General features: G+C 39.2%; 1 protein-coding gene across 4 annotated transcripts in view; it reads left to right on the forward strand.

The window, feature by feature from the left end:
• The window catches only part of LOC139967717 (uncharacterized), a 44,316-nt gene that overhangs the window by 21,144 nt on the left and 8,656 nt on the right, over positions 1–14,516 (forward strand). For 3 of the 4 annotated variants that reach the window (XM_071971939.1, XM_071972022.1, XM_071971788.1), the window contains exons 2-10: positions 342–630; positions 3,374–3,581; positions 4,502–4,603; positions 5,454–5,555; positions 6,094–6,350; positions 7,809–8,066; positions 8,784–9,102; positions 9,318–9,850; positions 13,488–13,715. In XM_071971939.1, the coding sequence (XP_071828040.1) occupies positions 349–630; positions 3,374–3,581; positions 4,502–4,603; positions 5,454–5,555; positions 6,094–6,350; positions 7,809–8,066; positions 8,784–9,102; positions 9,318–9,850; positions 13,488–13,715 (2,289 nt within the window). In that variant the 5' untranslated portion in view covers positions 342–348. The remainder of the gene's footprint in view (positions 1–341; positions 631–3,373; positions 3,582–4,501; positions 4,604–5,453; positions 5,556–6,093; positions 6,351–7,808; positions 8,067–8,783; positions 9,103–9,317; positions 9,851–13,487; positions 13,716–14,516) is intronic. The other variant, XM_071971854.1, reaches the window with a different exon arrangement.

A 14,516-nucleotide genomic window follows, 5' to 3' on the forward strand; every position in this document is an offset into this window, starting at 1 on the left:
ATTTGGCAAGTGAATTCAAGATCAACGGTATTCTTCCCACATTGCCAGATAACAAAGTCAGATAATGGCCATACCCATGTTCCATAAATGTGTTTTTACTGCCACGCATACCCTCAGCAAATTTCTCAAAATTGTCTGAGCACTTCTTGTTTGTGGTTTGTCATTAACGTCTACAAGTAATTTGAATGAGTGCATGATAATTAAGCTTCTAAACAATAGTTTTGAAAACTATACCTGTTAGTAATTTATCCAGTTAAAATAATATCATCAGCATAATTGCACAATCGTATCCAATTTTGTCTTCATTTTTTTTTACCCCCTTTCAATTTTCTTTCTTTCAGAAGTTTAATGGCCGAGTCTAATTACACAAGGTTAACCGAAGAAGATGGCAGCAGAAAGGATCCTTTCGATGTATTCGTGGATGCCCCAAACCTGACAGAGATCAGTGAATGTTTCACAAAACTATGTGAGAGCAAGGGTATCACGCCCTTTGAGGATCACACCACGTTCTTTGAGACTCTAAAGGAACAGACTTTGTCTAACTGGAAAGCGAAAGAACTGTGGGAATTGATTCAGAAACGAGCTAACAGGAAAGAATACAATAAAGGCAAAGCTTGTACGGATATAAAGGTAATGTTTTTTCTTTCGGTCTTAAGAAAACTGCAAGAAATGAAAAGGAATTCTTAACATCTTTTACGTTTATGTTTCATAGATTTATAATAACCAGTGGCATCGCCAAGGGGGGGCCAGGGGGGGCACGTGCCCCCCCTGGAAAACCTAGTGCCCCCGGGTATTGCAGTATGTTGTCTTGGTCTGAGGTTGACAGGTTAGGAGCTGACGAAATGTGAGAATGAGAGGGTCCGCAGGCACCATACTTGCCTATATTTGTGGACCCATATATTATCCCTGTTGTGTAGGGGGTGCAGAGGTCATTTGAGGTCAGATGCTTGTAGGAACAAATGGCGAATGTTCACACCTGCATACTGAGCCATACTCGATGTGTGATCAAACTTTGGATATCATGGTGAGATCCCTGATAGGAGCCAATAACGATGCTGGAACCTGTTACATCTTAATAGATAATGGGAGAAAACGAGAAGGACAAGAAAGGAGTCAGGGGTCATGCACACATTAATTCAACAAATGTAGGTTCTATTGATAGGGTTTGGCATAATATCGACAGCATGTGGTTCATATCCTCTGCAAAATTCTGCACGTTGTTAAAATCATTACCTCAAAAATAGCAATTTCTGGAGATATCTTCAGATCGAATTTAGCATCAAATGTGGCACCATTTTGCATCTAGCCCATCCTCCGTATGCGAAGATTTCCCCCCCTTAGACCCCTCCCCCAGGACGGCGATCCGTATCCACCTAAGTGCCCCCCATCAAATGCTGGTGCCCCCCCTGTGCCCCCCGAGACTGAAAAGTCTGGTGACGCCACTGATAATAACTGCTCTGTGGAAGCATCAATTGGGTATCATGCTTACGGATAAACAAATCATAGGTATTCAAGGCTACATTACTTTCTGATGAAAGTCAGGCACCAAGTCCCACGGGTGGCATCCCCCCCCCCCCAAAAAAAGAGTTTTCCTTTTTCCTTTTTTTTTTAACTTCAATAAAAAAAATAAGGTGGTACTGTATGCAAACAGAAAAATGGAATATAAATGTAGGGAAAGAAGATAAAAAAGATTGCAAGATTTGGCATCTAAGCCCCCTACGATACTAAGCTAAAATGTTCTCAATTTCTCAAGTGGATGGGGGACACCTCCCCCAAATCGGTGACCCTGGCTACAGCCTTGCAAAAGAGCAATTTTGCAGTATAATGTCCTAGAATCCAAGATTAATACACAATTTTTAATTTAATTGTCAGTATACAAGCATTTATACCAACTGTTCTTCTTTTTTGTTTTTACTTCTGTTTTTGGACATGATAGATTAATACCGATAGAATAGTATTTACTCAGTCTATAGAGGAAAATGAAAATGTTAAATTCTGACCAGCTTTAGAAAGAGAAATTGGCAGTATAGTCCCCATGCAATCATTGTAAATCCTGCATAATTAAAGTGATGACATAACTCATGTCCTGCACTAATCACCAGATCCCAATCTTATATAGAAGTAACCGTAACAGTTGACATTACAGTTCTGGAAAGTTACCATTCACGAACAATAAAGTGTGTTTTTGTAGACATTTATGCAAGTTTACTCGATTATGTGTAAAGTTGCAACGTATGTGGTTTACAGGAACATGTAAGCATATGGAGGCATCAAAACTAAACTTGAATGGTGATCATCAATAAATCATCATCAATAAATGGTCAGAGTTTGGTCAAAAAGAATCATTTTGAAAGTGATATACCCAGCAATCAATTCCATTATAAGCTAGCATGGTTCCATCCTGCAGTCTAACTGTCAGAAATGTATGTACATGGGACACTCTGGGAGAATGTTGTTGTAGTAAACAGTGTCACAGCAACTGTGTACATACACTTCAGTGTGTTCCCCAGAGCTGACACATACAGTACATAAATATATAGGCCTATATAGTGGTAATGCCTAATATATGCAGTACGGTACATAACTATTTGCATATATATATACATATAGAGTGGTAATGCCTTATTTCTGGCATTTGCTGCAGTATAGTACATAACTATATATAGTGATAACTCCTTATTTCTGCAGTACAGCCTTATGCAACTAACTTGCTCTTCAATTAGGTGAGGTCATTTTTTGCAAACTTTTCCTAAAATTTATAACTTACAGCAGTGCAGCTTATAATTTATGAGTGAGACTCTAAATATCTGCACAAGAGGGGACAGGTGCGTAGCCAAGGGGGGGAAGGGGGCGGCCGCCCCCCCTTGAGCATATTTTTAATTTTTTTTTTTATGTTTTTATGATATCGCTAGTATTTTCAAAAGAGAAAATGCTAAGATGCAACTTACAAGGCCTGGGAAGTGGCATTTCCAGTGATCTGGGAGGTATTTTCAGCCAAAATTTTCTTGTACGCTTCGCGCCAACCATGGTGGCGCTACGCTTAGATAGTTTGCAATGCTGAATCTCGGTTTCGCCCCTCCCTTGGCAAATTCCTGGCTACGTGCCTGAAAGGAGACTTAAATTTCAATTGTTTCCAAATTTCAAATGAAGCAAATTAATGGTGTTCATGTGTAATCTTTAATTGATGTTTTTTGTCTCAGTTGGCATTTCAGACTATAAATTAGATCTGTTACTTATTAGGTCTAAATGCAAGGTGGTGCTGATATAAACTACTTTAAACTTACTGTGTGAGGTGAAAAGAAAAGAGCATGGGTAGGGGGATCGGTACCTGTCATTAACAAGTCATTTTATTCTGTTCTTCACTTTCCTTCAGGTACTCATAATAGGGGCTGGTCCTTGTGGCCTCAGAACAGCCATAGAACTTGCCTTCCTTGGTGCCAAGGTGGTAGTCATTGAGAAGAGGGACAGGTTCACTAGAAACAACGTCCTTTACCTCTGGCCGTATCTCATAACAGATCTGACCAATCTGGGTGCTAAGAAACTATATGGCGGATTTGGAGCTGGTGATATCAATCATATAAGTGAGTTGCATTTACCGTTATTTCAAGTTTGGTTGATTATATGTTCGCCACTTTTACTGACTGGATATTTTAGTTTAACCAATAATTTAGTAATTTGATTTTAACACACAACAAATTCATTTTGGATTTTCATCTTACTTCTTTTTGAATTAGGTGTTGTCTGATTAAATTAAGTATCCCACGCAATGACAATGTGTGACACATGGCTCCCTACACCCAGGGATGGGGGAGGACTAATGTCCCTCACAATCATTTTCAGAGCAAAGATTTTACAATAAACCTGAAAAGATAAATGAACAACATATTCAAATTATTTTTGATTTGTGTAACCAGGAGGGCCAGAAAGTGGGTAAAAGAAGCCTTAAAGTTCAGGAACTTCCAGGGACTTTGTCCAGTAACTGAACCTCTGTCTACAATACCCCCCCCCCTCACCCCCTGATCCAGCAGGAGCCCTTTAGTTGGCCTTTAATATAATCTTAACACCTATTGTACGTACATTACACAGGCGACGTAAACATTCATCTGACCCCCTACCCTCCCCCCCAACCTCAAACTGGGAGAGGAACGGAAGGCCTTGTTTTATGGGATAAATTCTAATTTGACCTTTGGGATGTATGCTTGGAATATAAATCAATATTTCTTACAGACAGAGTTATTGTATCAAGATTTTTCTTTCCACTATTCATGATATAGGCACTATTTAAATTGTGTTTTTTTGTTTCCAGGCTGAACTAATACTTGAGCAATATGAGGGTAGTTTCCAAATCGATACCTAATTCCCTCTCGCTGTGCAAGGAATCATACGAAAGGAAGTCCTTAGTAGATTGGGTCATGTGTTGAAGAGCTGGGTTTCCACCCAAGTAATACTATTCAGTGCAATTTCCTGTGTTTGTTCAAAAAGTTTCCTCTCTGTTTCATAGGTATTATAAAACTACAGACGATTCTCCTTAAAGTAGCACTCCTCCTTGGTGTGGAAATCCATCACAGCGTGGAGTTTGTTAAACTGGATGAGAAGCCGAAGAGTATGTATATATAAACTACAGTTTGCTCTACTTTGAATCAGTGGCGGAGCTAGGGGTATTGGTCGGGGGGGTGAGAATGGTCTGTAGGGGCACTTTGACACTATCTAAGCGAAGCGCCACCACACGTTGGCGCGGAGCGTACAGAAATTTTTTGATTAAAGATACTCCCGAGATCGCCGGAAATGACCCTTTCCGGGCCTTGCTAATTTGCAGATAAACGATAAAATAAATAGGTGTCATCGCCATTTGTGACAACTCGTAAGTTTATATGGGTGTTGAAAGTACATGCGCTTGGAAATAGTTTCGTACAACGGAAGTGCCAATAAATTAAAGACCGCCGTTAGAGCATTTTTTCAGAAAATTACACCAACAAAATGTGACAAATGTCAATAGGTAGATGAGAGCGCAATCAAAAATCAATAATCGCGAATAAGTTAAAAGTGGTAAAAAGCTGAAAAGGGCGCCAGCAGTCCATTTGAGTCCGTCAGGGGGCACATCCGCCCCCCCTGACTGTATGGACGCTCCCCCACTGCTTTGAATATAGCCAGACAACAATCTTGGTAATTTCAGACTCTTATAAAATGCAAGGCAAAAACATGACATAGCTTACAGTTTGGCCAGAATCAATAGTTATTACAGCAAAATCTGATTTGAGAGGAGAATAGAGATTAAAATTGAAAGTCTTGCATAACACTAAGAGATATATTTATCTCCATGCAGTCCTGTATACAGCTGTACACAAGCTATACTGTTAATGCCTTGGGTAATGTCACTCTTTTAATTTTCCAATGGGCAGCATGAAATAATTTAATATTATCTTATTTATGTCTTATTTCTTCACTCTTCACAGAAGAAGGATGGAGGGCGAACGTGAACCCAAAGGACCACAAAGTCTCAAAGTTTGAATTTAATTATATTCTAGCTGCAGATGGGAGGCAACATACTCTTCCAGGTTTGTGTGAGATCTTACAAGAAGAAATGGTGCCGGGAGGAGGGGCCGGGGGGGGGAGGGGTTTGGGAGAAAGATGAAACTGTTTTGTGTGTGTGTGTGTGTGTGTGTGTGTGTGCGTTTGTTTTGCTATCTGACCGAGGACTTGAACAAAAGAATTTCAGGTCCTCGGTTGTGATTTCTAAAGAATCACCACGTCCTCGGAAGAATTCTATTGTATGGGGTATTGTTAAGGTTAGGGTATGTGGATTTGAACAATGGAAAATACAATGGGGTCCTCGGTTGGAATGAAATACAAACATGTATGTGTGTGTGTGTGAACAAAGGAATTCCAAGACCTCAGCTGTCATTTGAAAAAAAAACACCACATCCTTCCGAGAGGATGCAGAAAATGTTTCCAGGTGGGATGAACTTTGTTTAGCAGCACCAAACTTTAACCAATGATCATTATTCTGTATAAATTGTCTTATGAATGGTATGAGGAAAACATGACTCCTCCTAAACAAGACTGATTTCATTTTCGATATTTTTTTCCCTGCAGGATTTACCTGGAAAGAGTCGGCCAGAACGCTAGCCATTGGGATAACCACCAACTACGTGAACAGACATTCCCAGAGAGATGCATGCACAAAGGAAATTCCCGGTAAATCGTACATCTACGACCAAGACTTCTTCCAAGGCCTCAAGAAGGCCAACAACATAGAATTGGAGAACATTGTCTACTACAAAGATGAGACACATTACTTTGTGATGACTGCAAAGAAGACAAGTCTACTGGAGAAAGGGGTACTGAAGAAGGTGAACAATTGATGATTCATGCAGATGACTTTAATCACTGAGTCTGTATCTAGGCCGAAAAATTTTCTTTTTTTTTACTGTCTTGAGTTGTACAGAAGAAAAAACAAATTATGACCATGAATTTGGCTCAATGTGTCTGAGGCTCATCATGGATTTAGAAAGCCATTGCAGGCCTGGCAAGAGATGAGGAGAGGGAGGAGGGGTCAGTTGGGGTTAGAGCTGCAGGGTCCTGGCTGAATTTGGGGGTCAGGCAAAATATGCGGCATGGAAGGGCCCAGGAATATTTGGCACAAAGAATGTTTTGTCGTTTGCATAACATGCTTATAGAGAACTGAATGGTACAAACAGGGAGATGTGGGAATTACATTAATTGTTCCTGACAGGGCTGGCCCGGCTCTTGACAACTGAGTTGTTTCACCGGAGAATGTTGTGAAATACTGTCATAGTATAGATACCCAAGTCTATTAGTACTCCGTACACTAGCTAGTTGAAATGGGATGTCTCCCAGAGGGAGCAAGATTTTTCTTCACTGATCGGGGAGATTTGTTACATCACAAAGATCTATTTTATTTAAAGCTATATAGATGATAATTGGGTTTGTGTCTCGGCCATTGATCAGGTTTGATCTCTCTAAACAGCACAGCCCACAGATCTTATGGTATGGACGGACATCATAATTCAAATTTGTATAATTGTCTTTTAGAAAACTTGTAGATACAAAATCAAACTATATGTTTGGTTTGGTTGTTTAGAATTAGTTATCTTAGCGATCCACTTCGGCGGACAAGATGAGAAATGATTTTCCTAAGTTCAACAACTTTCTCTACCTGCAATCTTTTGAAAACTTTGTATTCATTTCAGTCTTGAGTTTATAATATTCTTGATTTCAACAAAATTTGAAAATGTTTTTTCATAGTTCATTCAAAAGTCCACAGCCATTTTGGTGACAGGATAATCTTTTCAACAGAATGGCAACTGTTCTAGACTAGTATTTATCATATATTGTACTTTTGGAAACTATTAGGATCATGTCACCAATGAATAACTTTTGAATGTCTTGCTGATAAATGTGTTTTGCTCCTGTTTAGATCTTTTAATGACTGATAATCCTTGCATTGTAGATACAAACTCCACTCTGCTTTGGAAACTTAATTAAAATAAAAGCTGGGAGGAGGGGGAGGGTGGATGGGGAGGAGGGGGTGGAATCATCTTCGGACAGGCTTCTGCTGATCTGTTGTTTAATGTTGCTGTAGATTTGCCTTAATTGTCAAGTAAGAAAATAATTGATAGTAAATAAAGACCAGAAAGCTTCAGATCTAATTGTAATCCTGAGTAGGTTTGAAATCCTGTTCTAGCCAAAACTCCAATTTAGTAACATTAAATGAAAAAAGGAAAAATTCATAAAAAATTGTCTCCAGATGATTGATCTGGCTGTTTCTCTTCGCTCTGAATTTTCAGGACGAGGCAGACACCAACAGTTTGCTGGCGGCAAACAACATCAACAACAATAAGCTGGAGGAGTACGCCTACCAGGCCGCCCACTACGCCACGGAAGAGAAACTCCCCACCTCAGACTGTGCCAAGAATTATAAAGGAAAGCCTGACATCGCAATGTTTGACTTTACATCACGAAAGCAGGCAAAACAAGCCGTGCTGAGCATAGAGGCCGATGGGAAGGTCTTGATTTTGGGCGTCGTCGGTGACAGTCTGAAAGAGGTTTGTATTTATTTCAAAGGGATTACTTTAAGAGTGAATGGGTGGGATACGGATACATTGCAGATGTAGTGGGGGGGGTGGATGGGGTAACAGAGGAAGGGGTAGGGACCTTTCAAGAATCAAACGACTGATCATTATCTTCAGTGCTCTACCAGGTGTGGATGCTGTACTTTTTTATTATCTGATTTTTGTATTATCGTGAAAAATAGTTATTTTAGTATTTTCACTCTTTTTAAGCTTTTACTACTAGTATTAGTATTCAGGCATTAGTATTCAGGCATTAGTATTCAGGAATCTAACCTTTACTTTAAAATGTAAGAATATCTTTTGAATCATCCAAAGTTTGGTCTGCCCCTAAACAATTGCTAAAAAGTTCTCAGGAAGATTTTCATGTAGGTATTATGTAGAAGGTATAATAATTTACAGAACTTAATGTGTCTTCAAGAAAAAGTAATTATACTTTTAACTTTTGACTTGAATAGCATTTGGGTGAGAGGGTTGGTGTTTGGAAGTGTGGCAATACTAATTAACTTTAAGGCCCATTATTGTAAACATCATTTCTATTTGGGTATAACTTTCTGGCCTAGTGTTATAGGGGAGACCCTTTCAGCAAAAAAGTCATTGAGCCATGTCAATCTGTGCTGTCAAGCTGAATGCAGTTTTTGAAATAGGTTTCTTCTTCTTGTCTCCCCCGCCCCCCCCCCCCCTCATCTTCAGCCATTCTGGCCAGAAGGCACGGGTTGTGCTCTGGGCTTCCTGGGAGTCTTTGATACCGTGTGGATGATACGGGACATTGCCACCGGTGAACGTACGTTAGAAGAGGCCCTAGAGACTCGAGCAGTGGTCTATAAACTACTATCAAACACAAAACAAGAAGACTTGTCAAAGGACCACGCCGGCTATGGTATCGACCCGAGAACCAGATATACCAGCCAGGAAGCTAAGAGAAAGGAGCTGTACAAACCGGAAGAGCCGAGGAGAGTCACGATACGTGAGCCCTCGACGACGGATGAAGAGGAAACCAGACGCCGCCCAGGTGAGCCATATCTGATTAAATTACAAAGAAAAAAACTAGGCCCATGCAGTCTCTACAACATCTCAACTCCGTGCAGTTTTGTTTTACCCCAAATTCCCCAGTATTTTCCCCAAATTCATAGTAGGAAAGAAAACAACAAACAATTAAACATGGAAGTTTGTACAGGAAAGTATTTATAATTGTCACACACTGATCCTTTTTTAATTTCTAAACAGTCAGTGAATTCATCAAGAGAGACCGGGAAGAAAATAAAGGAAGGGACAGAGTCAACACAACGGCTTTCAGTTTCAAGAGAAAGAAATTTGAAGAGGAAGCGAAGAAACGAACGTGGAGTAACGAGAAGAAGGACAGTCTGAAGAAGGACAAGGACAAGGGTAGTGTTAAAGAAAAGAAAAGTCCCAGCAAAGAGAAGATTGATGACAAGAAAACAGATGGGAAGGAAGAGAAGAGGATTAGCGAAGAGAAAGAAAAGAAGGAACGGAAAGAATTGAAGGCAAAAGAGAAGAAGATGAAGAAGGAGAAGAAACAAGAAAAAAAGAAGGCAAAACAGAACATGAAAAAAAAATCCAAGAATGTCGAGACTGACAAGAAAAAGTCCAACGAGGCCCCTGATGAGTCAAGCGGAAGAAGACCGTACAGCTCACGAAACAATGAACCAAAAACTATTGCGGAGAGGAAAGCAATGTTCGAAGGAGATGGAGACCAGTCGAGACAAGGGAAGGCTCATTCACTGGATAGAAGAGAAAGAGTAAGTCAAGTTATCTTAAAGCAGCATGTGTAAATGTTGTAGCTCAATCTGCAGTGTGAAATCCTGTAACACTGCATGTTGCCTTGCCCGTTGTCTCTTAATTCAGTGACGTGTGTATTAAGAATAGATATGTGAGATATTTTCTTCCTCCCCCTCCCCCAAATAAGAGATCACAGAAACCCTCATGCATTCAATGTTTGTTTTAGTGGCAGAGTGATGGCATGTGATTGTCTTAGTGGCAATGAAATAAGAGATCACAGAAACCCTCATGCATTCAATGATTGTTTAAATGACAGAGTTGTGGCATGTGATTGTCTTAGTGGCAATGAAATAAGAGATCACAGAAACCCTCATGCATTCAATGTTTGTTTAAATGGCAGAGTGATGGCATGTGATTGTCTTAGTGGCAGTGAAATAGTAAGATATCACATAAACCCTCATGCATTCAATGTTTGTTTAAATGGCAGAGTGATGGCATGTGATTGTCTTAGTGGCAATGAAATAAGAGATCACAGAAACCCTCATGCATTCAATGTTTGTTTTAGTGGCAAAGTGATGGCATGTGATTGTCTTAGTGGCAGTGAAATAGTAAGATATCACAGAAACCCTCATGCATTCAATGTTTGTTTAAACGGCAGAGTTGTTGCATGTGATTGTCTTAGTGGCAATGAAATAAGAGATCACAGAAACCCTCATGCATTCAATGTTTGTTTAAATGGCAGAGTGATGGCATGTGATTGTCTTAGTGGCAGTGAAATAGTAAGATATCACAGAAACCCTCATGCATTCAATGTTTGTTTAAATGGCAGAGTGATGGCATGTGATTGTCTTAGTGGCAGTGAAATAGTAAGATATCACATAAACCCTCATGCATTCAATGTTTGTTTAAATGGCAGAGTGATGGCATGTGATTGTCTTAGTGGCAATGAAATAAGAGATCACAGAAACCCTCATGCATTCAATGTTTGTTTTAGTGGCAAAGTGATGGCATGTGATTGTCTTAGTGGCAGTGAAATAGTAAGATATCACATAAACCCTCATGCATTCAATGATTGTTTAAATGGCAGAGTTGTTGCATGTGATTGTCTTAATTAGTGGCAATGAAATAAGAGATCACAGAAACCCTCATGCATTCAATGTTTGTTTTAGGGGCAGAGTGATGGCATGTGATTGTCTTAGTGGCAGTGAAATAGTAAGATATCACATAAACCCTCATGCATTCAATGATTGTTTAAATGGCAGAGTTGTGGCATGTGATTGTCTTAGTGGCAATGAAATAAGAGATCACAGAAACCCTCATGCATTCAATGTTTATTTAGTGGCAGAGTGATGGCATGTGATTGTCTTAGTGGCAGTGAAATAAGAGATCACAGAACCCTCATGCATTCAATGATTGTTTAAATGACAGAGTTGTGGCATGTGATTGTCTTAGTGGCAATGAAATAAGAGATCACAGAAACCCTCATGTATTCAATGTTTGTCTTAGTGGCAGAGTGATGGCATGTGATTGTCTTAGTGGCAGTGAAATAGTAAGATATCACATAAACCCTCATGCATTCAATGATTGTTTAAATGGCAGAGTTGTTGCATGTGATTGTCTTAGTGGCAATGAAATAAGAGATCACAGAAACCCTCATGCATTCAATGTTTGTTTTAGTGGCAGAGTGATGGCATGTGATTGTCTTAGTGGCAGTGAAATAGTAAGATATCACATAAACCCTCATGCATTCAATGTTTGTTTAAATGACAGAGTTGTTGCATGTGATTGTCTTAATTAGTGGCAATGAAATAAGAGATCACAGAAACCCTCATGCATTCAATGTTTGTTTTAGTGGCAGAGTGATGGCATGTGATTGTCTTAGTGGCAGTGAAATAGTAAGATATCACATAAACCCTCATGCATTCAATGATTGTTTAAATGACAGAGTTGTTGCATGTGATTGTCTTAATTAGTGGCAATGAAATAAGAGATCACAGAAACCCTCATGCATTCAATGTTTATTTAGTGGCAGAGTGATGGCATGTGATTGTCTTAGTGGCAGTGAAATAAGAGATCACAGAACCCTCATGCATTCAATGTTTGTTTAAATGGCAGAGTTGTTGCATGTGATTGTCTTAGTGGCAATGAAATAAGAGATCACAGAAACCCTCATGCATTCAATGTTTGTTTTAGTGGCAAAGTGATGGCGTGTGATTGTCTTAGTGGCAGTGAAATAGTAAGATATCACATAAACCCTCATGCATTCAATGATTGTTTAAATGGCAGAGTTGTTGCATGTGATTGTCTTAATTAGTGGCAATGAAATAAGAGATCACAGAAACCCTCATGCATTCAATGTTTGTTTTAGGGGCAGAGTGATGGCATGTGATTGTCTTAGTGGCAGTGAAATAGTAAGATATCACATAAACCCTCATGCATTCAATGATTGTTTAAATGGCAGAGTTGTGGCATGTGATTGTCTTAGTGGCAATGAAATAAGAGATCACAGAAACCCTCATGCATTCAATGTTTATTTAGTGGCAGAGTGATGGCATGTGATTGTCTTAGTGGCAGTGAAATAAGAGATCACAGAACCCTCATGCATTCAATGATTGTTTAAATGACAGAGTTGTGGCATGTGATTGTCTTAGTGGCAATGAAATAAGAGATCACAGAAACCCTCATGTATTCAATGTTTGTCTTAGTGGCAGAGTGATGGCATGTGATTGTCTTAGTGGCAGTGAAATAGTAAGATATCACATAAACCCTCATGCATTCAATGATTGTTTAAATGGCAGAGTTGTTGCATGTGATTGTCTTAGTGGCAATGAAATAAGAGATCACAGAAACCCTCATGCATTCAATGTTTGTTTTAGTGGCAGAGTGATGGCATGTGATTGTCTTAGTGGCAGTGAAATAGTAAGATATCACATAAACCCTCATGCATTCAATGTTTGTTTAAATGGCAGAGTTGTTGCATGTGATTGTCTTAGTGGCAATGAAATAAGAGATCACAGAAACCCTCATGCATTCAATGTTTGTTTTAGTGGCAGAGTGATGGCATGTGATTGTCTTAGTGGCAGTGAAATAGTAAGATATCACATAAACCCTCATGCATTCAATGTTTGTTTAAATGGCAGAGTTGTTGCATGTGATTGTCTTAGTGGCAGTGAAATAAGAGATCACAGAAACCCTCATGCATTCAATGTTTGTTTAAATGGCAGAGTGATGGCATGTGATTGTCTTAGTGGCAGTGAAATAGTAAGATATCACAGAAACCCTCATGCATTCAATGTTTGTTTAAATGGCAGAGTGATGGCATGTGATTGTCTTAGTAGCAATGAAATAAGAGATCACAGAAACCCTCATGCATTCAATGTTTGTTTTAGTGGCAGAGTGATGGCATGTGATTGTCTTAGTGGCAGTGAAATAGTAAGATATCACATAAACCCTCATGCATTCAATGATTGTTTAAATGTGATTGTCTTAGTGGCAATGAAATAAGAGATCACAGAAACCCTCATGCATTCAATGTTTGTTTAAGTGGCAGAGTGATGGCATGTGATCGTCTTAGTGGCAGTGAAATAGTAAGGCATCACAGAAACCCTCATGCGTTCAATGTTTGTTTTATGAAAAATGATTTCTTCCTATCAACAGGATATAAAGTTCAATGAAGCTCGAAGTAGATTTGAATCTCCATCACAGACAGAGGATTATAGAAGTAGATTTGAATCTCCATCACAGACAGAGGATTATAGTCCAGTGAGGAGGGGCTCTTCGACAGACCAAGGAGAAGATTCGAAAAGAAAGAAAAAGAGAGGTTTTTGGAAGACTCTGAGATTTTGGAAGCGCAGCAGGAGTGATGAAGAAGATACAGATGGCAAGGTAGGGCAAGTTATTAGAGAAAGTCTCTTTCAGCAAGAATCCGGGTGATATTTCTCAAATTTGGCTCCATGATAGAAAGGAAAAGACAAACAAATAAAGAAGTTTTTTCTTCACCTTGTGGAAAGTCATATTCCTGTAGTAAGGAAGCTGAAGTGGTTTATTCAATTCAGAAACTTGGAAAAGTTTGTCATTGCCTTTCTCCTCCTTAAGTTGTACCAGTGTCATTGAACTCTTTTTCAATATGAATTTTAGTCTCAAAACATTGCAGTTTTAATGCAGATATTCTGTCCTTGATGTATGATAAAGTTTGTTTGTGACAGTAAATGCAAAATGGTATGTAATGGAGTAAATTACAACTGTTAAGTATTTTGGAAGAGTTTTAGCTGTCTGTTAAGACAGTTGAATTTCTCTCCAAACAGATCATTCCAGATCAACTTACCCTCATCGATGATCATATATCCCAGATGGGGGGGGGGGGGGGGTGAGGGATAGGCGGGTAGATTAGGAAAATTCCCTAGTCACATGACCATATCTTGTTACATGTGACAGAATAGCTGAAACATAATGCTCAGCAGACAACTTTAAATTTGAGCTGTTAGGCTATTACATAAAAACAAACATTTCTCAATAGTATCTCTTTGGTGGCCTTAGGATTTGCAAATGATTTCGTGTTGGTTAGCATCATGATTGATTTCTAAAGTAAGGCAAATATGTCACCAAAAACAGAACTAGTGTTGTTCGATACAGGTGAAAAACACCTACAGTAGAATTACGACCTTCCTTACCGGTTTCAAACCTCTG

This window comes from Apostichopus japonicus, chromosome 1 (assembly GCF_037975245.1).
Source record: "Apostichopus japonicus isolate 1M-3 chromosome 1, ASM3797524v1, whole genome shotgun sequence".
Lineage (NCBI taxonomy): Eukaryota > Metazoa > Echinodermata > Holothuroidea > Aspidochirotida > Stichopodidae > Apostichopus > Apostichopus japonicus.